This window comes from Nerophis ophidion, linkage group LG22 (assembly GCF_033978795.1).
Source record: "Nerophis ophidion isolate RoL-2023_Sa linkage group LG22, RoL_Noph_v1.0, whole genome shotgun sequence".
NCBI classification, from domain to species: Eukaryota; Metazoa; Chordata; class Actinopteri; order Syngnathiformes; family Syngnathidae; genus Nerophis; species Nerophis ophidion.
Window position 1 is genome coordinate 9,146,383 of NC_084632.1, and position 20,615 is coordinate 9,166,997.

Below are 20,615 nucleotides of genomic sequence, written 5' to 3' on the forward strand. Positions count from 1 at the left end.
TTTGTTTGTTTTCAAACAGTGTTTTAAAGGCCTACTGAAACCCACTACTACCGACCACGCAGTCTGATAGTTTATATATCAATTATGAAATATTAACATTGCAACACATGCCAATACGGCCGGTTTAGTTTACTAAATTACAATTTTAAATTTCCCGTAGAGTTTCTTGTTGAAAACGTCGCAGAATGATGACGCGTGTTTGTGACGTCTCGGCTTGGAGGGGACATATTAGCCCAGCACCGAACACGGCTAAAAGTCGTCTCTTTTCATCGCATAATTACACAGTCATTTGGACATCTGTGTTGCTGAATCTTTTGTAATTTGTTCAGTTAATAATGGAGACTATAAAGAAGAATGCTGTTGGTGGAAAGCGGTGGATTGCAGCTGCCTTTAGCACCGAAACACAGCCGGTGTTTCTTTGTTTGTTGTGAAGCTTTAACACAGAGCGGTCAAGTGAACATGTTTCTCTACATCAACCAGCAAGTTTTGGATGGGAAAATTGTGATATTAAGTTGGCTCTTACCGGAGACTTCGGTGGAATATGGGACCTCCTCCTGCAGCTCACAATGACAGCTGTGATCTTGGCTCCTCGGCTTCTCTCAGAGACACTGGCGTTCACCGCCGCCATCCGACTTTCAGGTATGACTTTACAATCTCACTAAAACACTATTAAAATAATAAGCAAATAAGCAGATAAGGGATCTTCCAGAATTCTCCTAGTAAATGTGTCTAATTACATCTGAAACGCCGCCGTCACCTGTTCTTTTTTTCTTTAGTACTTCACTCTAAAAGTCCTCATCCACAAATCTTTCATCCTCGCTCAAATTAATGGGGAAATTGTCGCTTTCACGGTCCGAATAGCTCTAGCTACTGCTGGCGATGATTGTAAACAATGTGAGGATGTGAGGAGCTCCACAACCCGTGACGTCACGCGCACATCGTCTGCTACTTCCGGTAAAGGCACGGCTTTTTTTATTAGCGAACAAAAGTTGCGTACTTTATAGTCAATGTTCTCTACTAAATCCTTTCAGCAAAAATATGGCAATATCACGAAATGATCAAGTATGACACATAGAATGGACCTGCTATCCCCGTTTAAATAAGAAAATCTCATTTCAGTGGGCCTTTAAGGGTGGAGGTTAGGTTAAGATGGCCGGGCAAATAGTAAACAAATACATATTTTATTATGTTTTCTAAGCAAGAAAAAGCTTGGCTTCATTCTTCAAAAGTATATAAATCAATCGGTCCTGGGGTCAAGATGTCGTTACCGTAAACCTTTATTTATTGTACAGTAGGGGTGAAATGATTCCTCCACAAATATCAACAAAAACATTTGCCCACGTCGTCGCTTGTGTTTTTTTGGACGGAAGCGGGTCAGCGCGGCCACTTGCAACAACTTCACAGCTGAAAACGTGTTGAAGTACGGCTGGGCGATATAAATAAATAAATGATAAATGGGTTGTACTTGTACAGCGCTTTTCTACCTTCAAGGTACTCAAAGCGCTTTGACACTACTTCCACATTTACCCATTCACACACACATTCACACACTGATGGAGGGAGCTGCCATGCAAGGCGCCAACCAGCACCCATCAGGAGCAAGGGTGAAGTGTCTTGCTCAGGACACAACGGACGTGACGAGGTTGGTACTAGGTGGGATTTGAACCAGGGACCCTCGGGTTGCGCACGGCCACTCTTCCACTGCGCCACGCATATATCGATATATCGCGGGTTTGTCTTTGTGCGATATAGAAAATGACTATATCGTAATATTCTAGTATACGTTCTCACTAGGGCTGGGCGATATATCAATATATCGCGGGTTTGTGTCTGTGCGATATAGAAAATGACTATATCGTAATATTCGAGTATACGTTCTGACTAGGGCTAGGCGATATATCGCGGGTTTGTCTCTGTGCGATAGAAAATGACTATATCGTAATATTCGAGTATACGTTCTGACTAGGGCTGGGCGATATATCAATATATCGCGGGTTTGTGTCTGTGAGATATAGAAAATGACTATATCGTAATATTCGAGTATACGTTCTGACTAGGGCTAGGCGATATATCGATATATACGATATATCGCGGGTTTGTCTCTGTGCGATAGAAAATGACTATATCGTAATATTCGAGTATACGTTCTGACTAGAGCTGGGCGATATATCGATATATACGATATATCGCGGGTTTGTCTCTGTGCGATAGAAAATGACTATATCGTAATATTCGAGTATACGTTCTCACTAGGGCTGGGCGATATATCGATATATACGATATATCGCGGGTTTGTCTCTGTCCGATATAGAAAATGACTATATCGAAATATTCGAGTATACGTTCTCACTAGGGCTGGGCGATATATATCTTTGTGAGCTCCTACTAGTGAGAATGTATACTCGAATATTACGATATATCGCGGGTTTGTCTCTGTGCGATAGAAAATGACTTTATCGTAATATTCGGGTATACCTTCTCACTAGGGCTTGGCGATATATCGAAATATACGATATATCGCAGATTTGTCTCTGTGCGATAAAGAAAATGACTATATCGTAATATTCGAGTATACGTTCTCACTAGGGCTGGGCGATATATCGAAATATACGATATATCGTAGATTTGTCTCTGTGCGATAAAGAAAATGACTATATCGTAATATTCGAGTATATGTTCTATCTAGGGCTGGGCGATATATCAATATATACGATATATCGCGCGTTTGTCTCTGTGCGATATAGAAAATGACTATATTGTAATATTCGAGTGTACGTTCTCACTAGGGCTGGGCGATATATCGAAATATACGATATATCGCAGATTTGTCTCTGTGCGATAAAGAAAATTACTATATCGGAATATTCGAGTATACATTCTCACTAGGGCTGAGCGATATATCTTTGTGAGCTCCTCCTAGTGAGAATGTATACTCGAATATTACGATATATCGCGGGTTAATCTCTGTGCGATAGAAAATGACTATATCGTAATATTCGAGTATACGTTCTGACTAGGGCTGGGCGATATATCGATATATACGATATATCGCGGGTTTGTCTCTGTGCGATATAGAAAATGACTATATCGTAATATTCGAGTATACGTTCTCACTAGGGCTTGGCGATATATCGATATATACGATATATCGCGGGTTTGTCTCTGTCCGAAATAGAAAATGACTATATCGTAATATTCGAGTATACATTCTCACTAGAGCTGGGCGATATATCGATATATACGATATATACGATATATCGCGGGTTTGTCTCTGTCCAATATAGAAAATGACTATATCGAAATATTCGAGTATACGTTCTCACTAGGGCTGGGCGATATATCGATATATACGATATATCGCGGATTTGTCTCTGTGCGATAGAAAATGACTATATCGTAATATTCGAGTATACGTTCTCACTAGGGCTAGGCGATATATCGATATATACAATATATCGCGGGTTTGTGTCTGTGCGATATAGAAAATGACTATATCGTAATGTTCGAGTATACGTTCTCACTAGGGCTGGGCGATATATCGAAATATACGATATATCGCAGATTTGTCTCTGTGCGATAAAGAAAATGACTATATCGTAATATTCGAGTATACGTTCTCACAAAGTTGCTTTTAGCTGCGGGCGTACACTTCAGGCTCTTCTCACTCTTTCCTGTTTTTCCTTTTCACAGACAAGCAGGCGCACAAACTTACATACGTCACATACTGTCACGTCATACGTCACATACGTATACGCCCTCGCCCATCAGAGAGGTAGCAGACTGGGTAACGTTAGCAGTGATACTAACGTTAGCCGTACGAGAAAGAAGGTGCGGATCTGATAAAAAATGAAGGAAGACTTAATTCCCAATAAAAACAGCAGGGGGTCAATCGGCTGGCGGTGGTTCGGCTTCAAGTGGGAATATGTCGAACAGACAACCGTAATTTGTCAAAAGTGGGGCAAAAGCGTTGCAATAAAAAGTAGCATTACTGCTAATATGTAGCATCATTTGAAAAGTCACTTGCTAGAGAATGAAGAGAATTTCATAACCATAGTAACATACCACATAGTGAAGGACGAATACTCTTTGATTTCCTATTATGCAGTTCATTTTTATTCGACACTTAAAATGTCTCTGACAATCTTGCACTTTCTGTTTTGGAAATGACTTAAATTTTTGTGCCATTGCTTAATAACTTTAATAAATACACTTTTGTTCAATTAACTTAGTTGTGATTTCCCTCTCTGCATGAAAGTTTAAAAGTAGCATATATGAATGCAGTATGAAGAAGAATGTTTTAATGTAGACACATAGAATCATCATACTGCTGTGATTATATGCATCAAGTGTTCATTCAAGGCCAAGGCAAAATATCGTAACATATATCTCTTTATTGTACACTTGTTTTACCATATTTGAGTTACTGTCTAGAAGTTTGGGGAAATACATACAGGACGAACATCCAACCACTATTCATAATGCAAAAAAGGGCCATCAGACTGATACATAACAGAGGACCCCGAGAACACACTAATGGATTATTTATAAAAACATTTGATTTAAAACTACCAGATCTCAGCCAACTCAAGACTGCCCAAATGATTTATAAATCAAGTAAAGATTCACTTCCAACAGGGTTACAGAGAAGATTTTTACAGAGAGAAGGGAATTATAATTTAAGAGGAGAACTACTTTTTAAGATCCAATATTGTAGAACAACGCAGAAACGAATGAGTATAACAATAGCAGGGGTTAAACATATGGAACTGTTTAAAGGATGAAATAAAACACAGCACCAACATAAACCAGTTTAAAAAGCTTTTTAAATCATTTATCATTAGTAAATATAAGAAAGAAGAGCAAACATTGTTTTAGAAAGACAATAATACATATGTATATAAATACAATTTATGATTTCATAATTATACATATAGGTTATATTAAAATGTATATATTACCACTTTATATGGAATTTAAATAAATTGTGTATGTAATATATATATATATATATATATAAGTGTACAAATGTATATGTTTGATTTAAATGTTAAACTTTAAACTATTGTTTAAAAAAAAAAAGTAATATAAGTGAAGCATGTTTTAGATTTCATATATTTTGAACCTTGTTCTTGTTGTGATGGGGTAGGTTTATATAAGCGTTGCTTCAACCTACACCCTTTCGGCTCAATCATTGCTCAAATTGCTCAAATATATCGTATATCGCAATATGGCCTAAAAATATCGAGATATTAAAAAAAGGCCATATCGCCCAGCCCTATCTGTGATGATGAAATCAAATTTTTAATGCCACTTTTAAGAATGAACTGGTTTATAATAACTGCTGTCCAGTTACTATCCATCCATTTTCTACCGCTTGTCCCTTATGGGGTCACGGCAGCCTATCTCAGCTGCATTCGGGCGGTAAGCGGGGTACACCCTGGACAAGTCGCATACCTCATCGCATGGCTCCAGTTATTATATTTTCTTTTATTATCATTTGCAAGTATTACAATATGTTGCATTTACAGGTTTTTGTTGCGCCCTACAAAGTGTTAACACTGTAAGTATTGTACCTTTTACGCATCAGCTGTTTGATTGTAACGTGCATCTTGAACACAAATTTGGAGGTGTTGAAATCGCCTTGTAGATCCGCTAATGTCAATAGCAAATCCAAAGTATATGAATGATATTTATAGAACTGTGCTAATCAATGAGGGCGTGGGAGACATGGACCCTGACACCGGCAATACCAGACAACCAACCAAAGAACCCGGCAGACCTGTAATGATTGAACGTGCATAAAAAAAAGAAGCAGCTGTCATTTCTAAGACAGCGCCATCACTTCCCCTGCACCCCCGTAGCGGCGTTATCTCCCCCACGCTCTTATCTATATGGATGTCACGCCTCGGGCTCATCCACCAGCCTGGGTGACGGGAGAAGTGGCAGCGGAGGACAAGCTGGACGATAAAGAAGGCAAAGGACGTGCACGATAGGGAAAGTGGGCGGGGCCACACGTTTCATTCCTCGCGCTCGTTCTGAGGACTTCAGGTGAGTCCAGGGCTAAGTCCCTAGGGGCCTTTTTTCCAGCTTGCCTGACTGAGTAAAGTGAGCTGGAAGGGAAGACTGTCACGTAGGGCTGGGCCATATTTTTTTATGACCTATCAAAAATAAGCAGCAGGATATAAATATATTTAAAATATAAACATTTTTATTCATGATGCAAGCTTCCTCTGATCAGAATCCCTCAGCTCTGAAGGCGGAAAGGAATAAAAATGTCAACAAAAGCGTGACAAACACTCAATGTACCCAAAATGTATGACTGGAACTCCTTCTTTCATACACCCCTGTGGCGTATAACAGTGTTTTTCAACCTTTTTTAAGGGAAGGCACATTTTTGTCATAAAAAAAAATCCGTTGGCACACCACCAACAGAAAACGTTAAAAAATGTACTTTGTGTTAGCAAGCAAGGTTATCTACGTTGTTGCTATCCTTCTTTGTGTGGACATTGTTGATTGTCGTGTCACGTACCGATGTACTTTGTTGTAGAAGCCGTAAGTTTTTGCTGTCATCCAGCATTCTGTTTCTGTTTACTTTGTAGCCAGTTCAGTTTGACTTTCATTTTGCGATGCATTTTCCTTTCCCTTCCGTTCATTTTGGGTTTAAGCAATACATACCTTTTTTACCTCCACACTGCCTCCCACTGCGGTCTGCATATCAGGATTGATTGAGACTTATATTAGTAGATTGCACAGTACAGTACATATTTGTGTGGACATTGTTGGTTGTCGTGTCACGTATGGATGTACTTTGTTGTAGAAGCCGTAAGTTTTTGCTGTCGTCCAACATTCTGTTTACTTTGTAGCCAGTTCAGTTTGACTTTCATTTTGCGAAGCATTTTCCTTTCCCTTCCGTTCATTTTGGGTTTAAGCAATACATACCTTTTTTACCTCCACACTGCCTCCCACTGCGGTCTGCATGTCGGGATTGATTGAGACTTCTATTAGTAGATTGCACAGTACAGTACATATTCCCTACAATTGACCACTAAATGGTAACACCTGAATACGTTTTTCAATTTGCTAAGTCGGGGTCCACGTTCACAACAAACCACCCTTGTCTCACCCGACACATTCCGACTTTTAAAAAGAAATGCTGCCACCTACTGACATGGAGTATTACGTGGTTACCCTGCTGAGTTTTACACGGCACGGACACTAAGCAACGGCACATTATTGGCAGAATATAATTATTGATTTGCAAAAAAATATTTTTGGGATAAATTAGGTGAAGTTGCATAATTTCCCACGTCACACTAATGTGCCACGGCACAGTGGTTGAAAAACACTGTCTTATAAAACAAAATTTATGGATTAGACAAATTTATGGATTTTCCTTCGCTGGTGGCCATAGTAAAAGTAGTGAAGTGAATTATATTTATATAGCGCTTTTCTTTAGTGACTCAAAGCGCTTTACATAGTAAAACCCAATATCTAATTTACATTTAAACCAGTGTGGGTGGCACTGGGAGCAGGTGGGTAAAGTGTCTTGCCCAAGGACACAACGGCAGTGACTAGGATGGCGGAAGCGGGAATCGAACCTGCAACCCTCAAGTTGCTGGCACGGCCGCTCTACCAACCAAGCTATGCCGGCCCAAAAGTAATTTTGTTTGAAAAAAAAACACCAAAAACGGGCTGTTTTTTTTTTTTTTTTTACCGTTTAATCTCCTAACCGTCCATAGCGTTTTTTTCTCGTATGAATTATTTATTTAATCGCTCCAAGCAACGTTTGTAAGTTTTACAAAATAACTAAAACTGTTCATGCTTACTGTGTGATGTTTCCAAGCATTTTTGGACGTGCAATAGTAATGTTATGCAGCTAGCAGCATTAGCTAGTATGCTAACACGTTTCCGAGCCTCTTTGTCAGTGTTAAAGGCCTACTGAAACCCACTACTACCGACCACACAGTCTGATAGTTTATATATCAATGATGAAATATTAACATTGCAACACATGCCAATACGGCCTTTTTAGTTTACTAAATTACAATTTTAAATTTCCCGCGAAGTTTCCTGTTGAAAACGTTGCAGTATGATGACACGTGTTTGTGACGTTATTGGTTGGAGGGGACATTTTAGCCCAGCACCACTTATGGCTAAAAGTCGTCTCTTTGGACATCTGTGTTGCTGAATATTTTGCAATTTGTTCAATTAATAATGAAGAAGTCAAAGTATAAAGATGGAGGTGGGAAGCTTTTAGCCTTTAGCCACACAAACACACGTTGTTTCCTTGTTTAAAATTCCCGGCTGTGAAGCTTTACTATGGATCGGAGCGGTCAAGCGAACATGGATCACAACTACATGTCAACCGGCAGTTTTCGGTGAGAAAATTGTGGTAATAAGTCGCTTCTTACCGGAGATCAGCGGAGCCAGCGTCCTGCTGCTGCCGTGACTTCTCTCAGAGACTCTGGCGTCAAAACACCCGTGGCCACACCCCTCCGACTTTAAGGTACTCTTTAACTCACTAAAACACTAGCAACACAATAGGCAGATAAGGGATTTCCCAGAATTATCCTAATAAATGTGTCTAAAAACATCCCACTTGCCCTCGCCTTTTTTTCCCTTTTTTTTAGGCCTTCACTCTAAATTTCCTCATCCACGAATCTGTCATCCTCGCTCAGATAAAGGGAAAATTGTTGCTTTCTCGGTCCGAATTGCTCTTGCTGTTGGAGGCTCCCATTATAAACAATGTGAGTGAAGTGAATTATATTTATATAGCGCTTTTCTCTAGTGACTCAAAGTGCTTTACATAGTGAAACACAATATCTAAGTTACATTTTAAACCAGTGTGGGTGGCACTGGGAGCAGGTGGATAAAGTGTCTTGCCCAAGGACACAACGGCAGTGACTAGGATGGCAGAAGCGGGATTCGAACCTGCAACCCTGAAGTTGCTGGCACGGCCACTCTACCAACCGAGCTATGCCGCCCCAAAGTGAGGATGTGAGGAGCTCTCACACCGGTGACGTCATCGTCTGCTACTTCCGGTAAAGGCAAGGCTTTTTTATTAGCGGCCAAAAGTTGCGAACTTTATCGTCGATGTTCTCTACTAAATCCTTTCAGCAAAAATATGGCAATATCGCGAAATGATCAAGTATGACACATAGAATGGACCTGCTATCCCCGTTTAAATAAGAACATCTCATTTCAGTAGGCCTTTAATAATTGACAATAGCGTTATTTTTGTAACCTTTCAGTTTTGAAATTCACCAAGTTTATGAATCACTTCCTGCGTTGCTCGGTTACCATGAGAGCCGGTGACTTTGTTCACGCAACCAACCTTGCTTCGAAACTTCCGCTTTCTTCCGACAAAAAAAAAGAATCTAATATTTTATTCAACCTATTTTTATTGCTATCAATTACGTGTGTATCGTGATATATATTGATACAGTTTTATCGACCAGCCTTAAATACAAAAAACACACGCAGTTTGATTTATCAAGACCCCTGAGACTAAAACTGTTTTTGATCTTTATTTAGTATGTCTAGAAAGGACATGCAAACAGGCAGTTGCATAGCTACGTCCGACATATGTGTGTAAACACATGTGGACCGTCAAATGTAAATATTTTAGAGATCTCATCTTTTCAGCAACATCATTTTATAAAGGTATAGCAGCTCGATGACTTAAGGGGCTGATTAACATGTCTCCTGCATGTTGATAAGCGCAGGAGCGTGAGGACATGAATGAGCGGTAAATGAGTGTATCCATGGTAGTACACGCAAAACCCTCATTTAGATAGAGCGGTGTGCACCACCTATTAATTGCACATGCAGTCTTAGTAGATCACATGGAATAATACACACTATTTTATAGTTTATACACGCTGTTTACCACTTAATGTTTGCTTCTTAGGAGTTCAAGTAGTATGCAACTATAATGACTCTATACTTGTTTATATTAAAACACAAATGTGCTGTTTTATACGGCAATATTGTTCAATTATCATTTATTATGTGGCGTATAACCTCTTGGTGGATGTCCACATCCTTCTACTATCCAGGTGAGATGTGATTTATAATCTACAATTAACTTTCACCAAGTCAGAGGCGATGCAGCAGCTCGGTATGTCATTATAGAAGCATAAATAAGTGAAGGAATAGAAGGAAAATAGGTCTAAAAGGGTAAATAGAAGCCACAAAATGTAAATTAATGGTAAACAAAGGTCAATGGAAGGCAGAAAAATGTTAATAGAAAGTAAAAAAAAAAAAGGTCCAATAATGTAGATAGAAGGTCTAATTAGGTTCAACGGAAACTAAAAAAAGAAATAGAAGAAACATTAGGTAAACAGTAGCTAAAAGAAGATACATAGAATGTAAATAAAAACTAAGAATATAAATACTAGCTAAAAAAAAAGCTGAGAGGTTAAAAATATAAGGTAAAAAGGTAAAGAAAAAGCTAAAATAAGATAAAGAAAATATAAGGTAAAAATGTCAATAAAAGCTAAAAGATAGAAAGAAAGTAAAACGGTAAATAGAAGCTAAAAGAAGGTAAATATAAAGTTAAAAAAAAGGTCAATTAAAACCATAGGAAGATCAAGAAAGAAGCTAGAAAGGTAAAAAAGTAAACAGAAGCTAGAAGAAGATAAATAGAAGGTAAAAAGAAGGTAAAAAGAAGGTAAAAGGTGACTGGAAGTAAATAAGGTGGCAGTGACTTCTCATCACTGGGGATTGAGTTTCTGTTACCATGACAACCTGGATTTAAGGCGAACACTGGGCAATACATCCCCACATGCAACAACAAAATATGAGTTTGCATATTCCTTAAATTATTGAGGAAACTGTGGGTTTACGGAATAGACATTGGTTGAAAGACATGCATCAGAAAGACAAAGAAAAAGCATATTTGGAGGAAAAGAGGAAGTGCATTTACTGCAACACTTACTGAGTGTCTTGATTGTGGAAACATCATGTCAGTCCCTTGGTCCTTGCACGCCTTGTCCCCACTGGCTCTACCAAGCAGTGTCCTGGTCCTGAATGGTTCTACCAAGGAGTGTCCTGGTTCCAACTGGCTTTACCAAGCAGTGTCCTGGTTCCAACTGGCTCTACCAAGGAGTGTCCTGGTCCTGAATGGTTCTACCAAGCAGTGTCCTGGTCCTGAATGGCTCTACCAAGCAGTGTCCTGGTTTCAACTGGCTCTACCCAGATGTGTCCTGGTTCCAACTGGCTCTACCAAGATGTGTCCTAGTTCCAACTGGCTCTACCCAGATGTGTCTTAGTTCCAACTGGCTCTACCCAGATGTGTCTTAGTTCCAACTGGCTCTATCAAGCAGTGTCCTGGTTCCAACTGGCTCTACCAAGCAGTGTCCTGGTTCCAATTGTCTCTACCAAGGAGTGTCCTGGTTCCAACTGGCTCTACCAAGGAGTGTTGTGGTCCTGAATGGTTCTACCAAGCAGTGTCTTGGTCCTGAATGCTTCTATCAAGCAGTGTCCTGGTTCCAACGGGCTCTACCAAGCAGTGTCCTGGTTCCAACTGGCTCTATCAAGCAGTGTCCTGGTTCCAACTGGCTCTACCAAGCAGTGTCCTGGTTCCAACTGGCTCTACCAAGCAGTGTCCTGGTTCCAACTGGCTCTACCAAGCAGTGTCCTGGTCCTGAATGGTTCTACCAAGCTGTGTTCTGGTCCTGAATGGTTCTACCAAGCTGTGTTCTGGTCCAACTAGCTCTATCAAGCAGCGTCCTGGTTCCAACTGGCTCTATCAAGCAGCGTCCTGGTTCCAACGGGCTCTACCAAGCAGTGTCCTGGTTCCAACTGGCTCTAAAAAGCAGTGTCCTGGTTCCAACTGGCTCTACCAAGCAGCGTCCTGGTTCCAACTGGCTCTAAAAAGCAGTGTCCTGGTTCCAACTGGCTCTACCAAGGAGTGTCCTGGTCCTGAGTGGTTTTACCAAGCAGTGTCCTGGTCCTAAGTGGTTTTACCAAGCAGTGTCCTGGTCCTGAGTGGTTGTACCAAGCAGTGTCCTGGTCCTAAGTGGTTTTACGAAGCAGTGTCCTGGTCCTGAGTGGTTCTACCAAGCAGTGTCCTGGTCCTAAGTGGTTTTACCAAGCAGTGTCCTGGTCCTAAGTGGTTTTACCAAGCAGTGTCCTGGTCCTAAGTGGTTTTACTAAGCAGTGTCCTGGTCCTTCGTCCACAGTAGATCTGGCCAGCTTTAGCAGGACAAGCTAAAAACAGCTAGCCACACACAACAACACCTTAAAAAAATGACGAAAGAAAAAGCAATTTGACGGCAAGTAGAGCCAAAAATGTGGCGCCGGACAAAGAAATACGCCAGGTTTTAGGAAGACAACGTCCAGCGAGCCAAGTCTTCCTTAGCCGTCAATCAAAAATCATTCGGAGGTTAGCTAGCGAGCTAACTCGCTGCTATTAATTGTCGAGTTGTTGTTGTTTTAAAAACTTAATTATTTCAGTGAGGACTAAGTTGCAAGAGGAGAACAAATAAATCCACAATAAAAAAGGTTGGTGTAATTCGTCGAAAATGACGAAATGTCCGCTGGCGCTTGAGTCTTGTCAGCTGAGAGCGGCGACTAAAACTCCGCTAAGAAAAAAAGAAAATGTTGGCGTTCAAATGCAAGAAAAGACGCGGATTTGTCAACAGCGAGTCTGCTTTTCTGCTGCGAGGAGACGCGATGGCTGCTGACTGATGGCTGCACACACACACACATTTAACACAACACGCACACACACACAACACAACACAACACACACACACACACCGCCTTCAGAGCAGCACAGACATACAGCGCCTAGATCCTCTTCATGGCTCAGCAGGGGGGCGCCCTCATGTGGACACATTGGGGGGTGCATCCCCCATCGGGAGCTCCTGAGCAGAGGGCGTCCTCATGTGGACACATCGGGAAGTGCAGCCCTCACCGGGAGTTCACAATATAACACAGGGGTCGGGAACCTTTTTGACTGAGAAAGGCAAATATTTCAAAATGTATTTCCGTGAGAGCCATATCATATTTTTTTTAACACTGAATACAACTAAATGCGTGCATTTTTAAGTAAGACCAACATTTTTAGAGTATAATAAGTCTCTTATTCTTTTTAATGACATTGTTATTCTGAAGTTAACCAATAATGAATCAAATGTCATGTCTGTTGATCATGTTTTTGTTTGGCCATGTGCTGTTAGTCTTTTGCACTCCCTTGTCTGGTTTCCTTGGTTACTCATTTTGTCCACCTGTCTCTGGTGGACAAAATGCCCGCTCACCTGCTTCCTGAGCACTAATCAGAGGCAGTGTTTAAGCTTGTCTTTGCCAGTCAGTCAATGTGATCTTTTCTTGCTCTGTGCTCACTTGTTTCATGCCTTGCCATAGTTTCGTGCTTCATGCCATGCCAAGTAAGTTTTTTTTAAAGTCATGTTCATAGTCTGTTTATGCGTTAGCTTTCTTCCTTAGCCCAGGTTTTGCCTTCGCTGTGAGTGATTTTTGTTTGTATATTTTTTTAGTTTAATTTAAGTCATGTTTCTACCTAAATGCCCTGGGGGCCACTGGATGCAGAGTCAAGGTGAGGCTGGGCCACAAGAAAAGATTTCTTAAAAAAAATATTTTCGAACGTCTTTATTTTTATTTTGAACACAAAATAAAATAAAAATATAAATGAACAAAATGAGAATTAAATAAGTAAATCAGTCATAGGTAAAAATAATTAGATTTCTCCAGTCAGCAACACTTACTGTGACGTCATGAGCTAGAGCAGGGGTCACCAACGCGGTGCCCGCGGGCACCAGGTCGCCCGTAAGGACCAGATGAGTCGCCCGCTAGCCTGTTTTAAAAATAGATAAAATAGCAGCACTTACCAGTGAGCTGCCTCTATTTTTTAAATGTTATTTATTTACTAGCAAGCTGGTCTCGCTTTGCTCGACATTTTTAATTCTAAGAGAGACAAAACTCAAATAGAATTTGAAAATCCAAGAAAATATTTGAAAGACTTGGTCTTCACTTGTTTAAAAAAAATTCATTCATTTTTTTTTCCTTTGCTTCCTATAACTTGCAGAAAGACAATTTGAGAGAAAAAATACAACCTTAAAAATGATTTTAGGATTTTTAAACACATATACCTTTTTATCTTTTAAATTCCTTCCTCTTCTTTCCTGACAATTTAAATCAATGTTCAAGTAAATTTTATTTTTTTTATTGTAAAGAATAACATTTTTTTAATTTAATTCTTCATTTTAGCCTCTGTTTTTTTGACGAAGAATATTTGTGAAATATTTCTTCACACTTATTACGATTAAAATTCAAAAAACAATATTCTGGCAAATCTAGAAAATCCTTAGAATCAAATTTAAATCTTATTTCAAAGTCTTTTGAATTCATTTAAAATTTTTGTTCTGGAAAATCTAGAAGAAATAATGATTTGTCTTTGTTAGAAATATAGTTTGGTCCAATTTGTTATATATTCTAACAAAATGCAGATTGGATTTTAACCTATTTAAAACATGTCATCAAAATTGTAAAATTAATCTTAATCAGGAAAAAATTACTAATGATGTTCCATAAATTATTTATTTAAATTTTTTTCAATAAGATTCCAATTAGCTAGTTTTTCTCGTCATTTTTTCGGTTGAATTTTGAATTTTAAAGAGTCGAAATTGAAGATAAACTCTGTTTTAAAATTTAATTTTCATTTTTTTCGTGTTTTCTCCTCCCCGGCCAACTCGAACCCGCAAACCTCCCTGTCGCCTGAGAGAAAAATAAAATAAAACAATATTGTAACCGAGAGCCAGATGCAGTCATCAAAAGAGCCACATCTGGCTCTAGAGCCATAGGTTCCCTACCCCTGGTCTAATGGAATATCTTTTAAATCAACATTTTCAAAAAGTAAAATATTTGATTACAAATGTTTTCGTTTTCATCATCATTCACAGAATATAAAATAGACTACAGTAAAAGCAAAAAAATGCCTCATCTTTTATTCTGGATAAATTCCTCCAAGTATCAATCGATCAATGTTTACTTACACCCGCCTTTAGTATTCTCTATAACCTGTCGTCACGTCCGCATTTCCTCCATACAAACAGCGTGCAGGCCCACTCGAGTAATATATGCGGCTATTACACACACATAAGTGAATGCAAGGCATACTTGGTCAACAGCCATACAGGTCACACTGAGGGTGGCCGTATAAACAACTTTAAAGGGGAACATTATCACCAAACCTATGCAAGCGTCAATATATACCTTGATGTTGCAGAAAAAAGACCATGTATTTTTTTTAACCGATTTCCGAACTCTAAATGGGTGAATTTTGGCAAATTAAACGCCTTTCTGTTTATCGGTCTTTTAGCGATGACATCAGAACGTGACGTCACCGAGGTAATACACCCGCCATTTTCATTTTCACATTACAAACACCAGGTCTCAGCTCTGTTATTTTCCGTTTTTTTGACTATTTTTTGGAACTTTGGAGACATCATGCCTCGTCGGTGTGTTGTCGGAGGGTGTAACAACACTAACAGGGAGGGATTCAAGTTGCACCACTGGCAAGAAATATACAGCCAGACCCCCATTGAATGTACCAAAGTGTCTTCACATTTGACCGGCGATGCTAAGACAGACATGGCACAGAGATGTATGGATAACCTGCAGATGCATTTGCAAAGATTAAGTCAACGAAATCACAAAGGTGAGTTTTGTTGATGTTGTTGACTTATGTGCTAATCAGACATATTTGGAGGCAGCATGACTGCCAGCTAATCGATGCTAACATACTATTTACGCTAGCTGTATGTACATTTGAAACTAAATACCCACATTTAATGCGAAACAAACACTTACCAATCGACGGATTTAAGTTGCTCCAGTGTCACAAAATGCGAAAGTCCTGATCGTTTGGTCCGCACATTTTACCGGCGATGCTAATAAGGCAGCCATGCTATGGGCCACTTCATTAGGTACACCCACGCTATGGCCGAATAGCGTCAATAGCTATTCGCTCAATAGCTTCAATTTCTTCTTCAATTTCGTTTTCGCTATCTGCCTCCATACTCCGACCATCTGTTTCAATACATGCGTAATCAGTTGAATCGCTTAAGCCGCTGAAATCCGAGTCTGAATCCGAGCTAATGTCGCTATATCTTGCTGTGGTAACCGCCATGTTGTTTGTATTGGCAGCCCTGTATGACGTCACAGGGAGATGGATAGTGGTTTCGAAGATAGCGAAAATAAGGCACTTTAAAGCTTTATTTAGGGATATTCCGGGACCGGTAAAATTTTGAAAAAAACTTCAAAAAATACAACAAGCCACTGGGAACTGATTTTTTATTGTTTTTAACCCTTTTGAAATTGTGATAATGTTCCCCTTTTAACACTGTTACAAATATGCGCCACACTGTGAACTCACACCAAACAAGAATGACAAACACATTTCGGGAGGACATCTGCACTATAACACAACAGAACAAATACCCAGAATCCCTTGCAGCACTAACTCTTTCGGGACGCTACGATATATTTTGATATTTACCTCAGAAGGCCGCAATAAGAAAAAAGGCATTAAATTTGTATTTAAATTTTATTTGATATGCCATTGATATTTTTTAATTATTATTATTTGAAACTCAATTTTGCATGTCAATATAAAGTTATATAAGCCTTGCTTGTTCAATATTCAATGCAAAACTTGTTTGGGTCCTTATTAAAAGGTTAATTTGCTCAACCTTGGCCCCCGGCTTTGTTCAGTTTTCAATTTTGGCCCACTCTGCATTTGAGTTTGACACCCCTCTCAAAATAAACCAAATGAGTTCTTGCAAGGGAGCCGGAGGTTTTCTTCCCGTCACTCACGCACACACACACAGCAGCTGAAGACACGATTGATCGCAATACGACCCGAGTGTAGGAAGTGAAGTGAATTTTATTTATATAGCGCTTTTCTCAAAACGCTTTACATACTGACACCCAATATCTAAGTTCCATTTAAACCAGTGTGGGTGGCACTGGGAGCAGGTGGGTAAAGTGTCTTGCCCAAGGACACAACGGCAGTGACTAGGACGGCGCAAGCGGGAATCGAACCTGCAACCCTCAAGCTGCTGGCACGGCCGCTCTACCAACCGAGCTATGCCGCTCCAGGAAAGGAAGAGAAAGAATCGATAGGAGAGTATAGGAACATCTTTTATTCCAATTGAAAACATTGAAAAGGAGAAGGCTATGAAAGTTGTTTTCATGTCAGAATGAGGTCCAGGCAACAGTGGTTGAAATGAAACATTCAAAAGAGAAGAAATATGGCTAAAATACCGGAAATCAATAATCAATAACCACAAGCCTTTCCATGAGGGCTTGGCATGAAAACAGCGCCCCCTCCCAACCAACACATGCAATTCAGTTGAAAAAGAGCGGATCAATAATCTTAAATAAAGAGCTTTTTTTTTTTTTTTTCTCTCCGAAAAGGTCATCAATGACATATTTAGTGTTTCAAAAGTGGACCATGACTTAGTTGGTCTTCTACACAACCTTGGCACTTTGTTAGAAGACTTGACAAAGAAAGAAGAGGATTGGCACACATTGTACAAAATTTACATTTGGTATATACTGCACTTAAAAAAAAAAAAAAAAAGGAAAATACATTACTTTCAATTTTTTTTTTTACACCGTTAGACAAAGCGCCTTGTCAAATCATAAAAAGAAAAAGGGGGTCGGTAAATAAATGTACACGTCGAAGCGTGTCGGAGGTCGTCCACGTGGGCGCGCACGCCAAGAACGGAGGAAGAGACGGGCTTGTAAACGAAGCGTGACTTGAGAAACGTATCTGAGCGCAGTGGGACCTCCTACAGTCAAAAATACAAGTCGTCGTCTCGCCATCGTCACGCGTTTTGGTCGTCCGGAGGCAACTTTGTCGCTTGGAAAAAAAAGAAGAAGTATTTCCGGCGTTTGCCAATTCCTGCCAAATATTGCATCCATCCATCCATCATCTTCCGCTTATCTGAGGATCGGGTCGCGGGGGCAGCAGCCTAAGCAGGGAAACCCAGACTTCCCTCTCACCAGCCACCTCGTCTAGATCTTCCCGGGGGATCCCGAGGCGTTCCCAGGCCAGCCGGGAGACATAGTCTTCCCAACGTGTCCTGGGTCTTCCCAGGACGTGCCCTAAACACCTCCCTAGGGAGGCGTTCGGGTGGCATCCTGACCAGATGCCCGAACCACCTCATCTGGCTCCTCTCCATGTGGAGGAGCAGCGGCTTTACTACAGTTCCTCCCGCCAAATATTGCACAGCATCACAATTGTTTGGGTTAATTAGTACCATTTTGGCCTCGGAGTGGGACATTTAGGGCAGGGGTCGGGAACCTTTTTGGCTGAGAGAGCCAAATATTTGAAAATATATTTCCGTAAGAGCCGTATGATATTTAACACTGAACACAACTAAACGCGTGCATTTTTTTTTAGTAAGATTAACATTTCCAGAGTATAATAAGTCTCTTATTCTTTGTAATAACATTGTTATTCTGAAGCTAACTGTGGAGGGGGCGTGGCCTGCAGCAAAGCGGGTTGTTGCCAGGATCGGCCTAGAAATCAGCGACAGGTGTGTAGATGGTGCACATGGGCCTTGTCATATAATCACCCGTCGCTCTGTTATAAGCAGCAGCCAGGAGGAGAGACGGGGTTGGAGCTGGAGCCGGAGCGCGAGCGGGAACGAAAGAGGAAAATACAATTGCATTTCCTACCGCTTATTCCCTTTCGGGGTCGCGGGGGGCGCTGGCGCCTATCTCAGCTACAATCGGGCGGAAGGCGGGGTACACCCTGGACAAGTCGCCACCTCATCGCAGGGCCAACACAGATAGACAGACAACATTCACACTCACATTCACACAGTAGGGCCAATTTAGTGTCGCCAATCAACCTATCCCCAGGTGCATGTCTTTGGAAGTGGGAGGAAGCCGGAGTACCCGGAGGGAACCCACGCATTCACGGGGAGAACATGCAAACTCCACACAGAAAGATCCTCAGCCTGGATTTGAACCCAGGACTGCAGGACCTTCGTATTGTGAGGCAGACGCACTAACCCCTCTGCCACCGTGAAGCCCGCTGGAAAGCAACTGAGACACTTATTGAAAAATAAAACAATATTGTAACCCTGAAACAGGCTCTCATGTCGGTGCTTGGGGGTCTGAAGAACCCCCAGGAGGACAAGCCCCACACTAGCCATTAATAAATAAATAACTTCTTACCATTAACGCAACTTCTTGAACAGGTGCGGTAGAAAAACGGATGGATGGATTAAAGCTGCATGAGAATGCTTTATATTTTGAACATTATTTTTAACACTGTGATTACAAGTGGAATTATTCATTACTTAGCAACGTCAGGTCAGATTTATCCGAGAGCCAGATGCAGTCATCAAAAGAGCCACATCTGGCTCTAGAGCCATAGGTTCCCTACCCCTGATTTAGGGCCTAAGTGGGCTATTTGTGTAGAGAAATGTGTGACAATATATTTGAAGTCTTCATTGGTCAAAGGGCGCAATTGTCGTCCCCGAGGGAGGAGGTTCAGAGAGCTCCTGACGTAAATCTCCAATGTGAATGTGAATTATATTTATATAGCGCTTTTCTCTAGTGACTCAAAGCGCTTTACATAGTCAAACCCAATATCTAAATTACATTTAAACCAGTGTGGGTGGCACTGGGAGCAGGTGGGTAAAGTGTCTTGCCCAAGGACACAACGGCAGTGACTAGGATGGCGGAAGCGGGAATCAAACCTGCGACCCTCAAGTTGCTGGCACGGCCACTCTACCAACCGAGCTATACCGCCCCAATGAAAAGGAAATTTATAAGATGCATTCACGGAAAATGTAAAAAGGAAAGCCTATATTATTAGTCTGCAATGCGGCCCAGGAAAGGAAAATTGTGGCGTCCTTATTGAAGTGGGAATAAGAGCATACTTGCCAACCTTGACACCTCAGAATTAGGGAGATATTCAAAAGGCCCGATGGGGGCAGGGGGTGTATATGTATGTATATATATATATATATATATATATATATATATATATATATTAATTTACAGTGGGGCAAAAAAAGTATTTAGTCAGCCACCAATTGTGCAAGTTCTCCCACTTAAAATGATGACAGAGGTCTGTAATTTTCATCATAGGTACACTTCAACTGTGAGAGACAGAATGTGAAAATAAAATCCAGGAATTCACATTGTAGGAATTTTAAAGAGTTTATTTGTAAATTATGGTGGAAAATAAGTATTTGGTGCACCATTCAAAGCTCTCACTGATGGAAGGAGGTTTTGGCTCAAAATCTCATTCTGTCCCCTTAGAACAGGGGTAGGGAACCTATGGCTCTAGAGCCAGATGTGGCTCTTTTGATGACTGCATCTGGCTCTCGGATAAATCTTAGCTGACATTGCTTAACACGATAAGTAATGAATAATTCCGCTGGTAATCACAGTGTTTAAAATAACGTTCAAAAGACAAGACATTCTCATGCATTTTAATCCGACCATCCGTTTTTTTATCGCACCTGTTCAAGAAGTCGCATTAATGGTAAGAAGTATTATATTTATTATTGGTTAGCTTTAGAATAAGTGAATTATATTTATGTAGCGCTTTTTCTCTAGTGACT

At 40.5% G+C, this 20,615-nt stretch overlaps 1 protein-coding gene across 3 annotated transcripts in view; it reads right to left on the reverse strand.

Moving 5' to 3' along the window:
• tle5 (TLE family member 5, transcriptional modulator) overlaps window positions 1–12,763 on the reverse strand; it is a 116,166-nt gene extending 103,403 nt beyond the window's left edge. For 2 of the 3 annotated variants that reach the window (XM_061883203.1, XM_061883202.1), the window contains exon 1: window positions 10,940–12,760. In XM_061883203.1, coding sequence (XP_061739187.1) covers window positions 10,940–10,966 — 27 coding nt within the window. In that variant the 5' untranslated portion in view covers window positions 10,967–12,760. Of the gene's footprint in view, window positions 1–10,939 lie in introns of all 3 variants that reach the window. The other variant, XM_061883204.1, reaches the window with a different exon arrangement.
• Window positions 12,764–20,615: the final 7,852 nt, after the last annotated feature.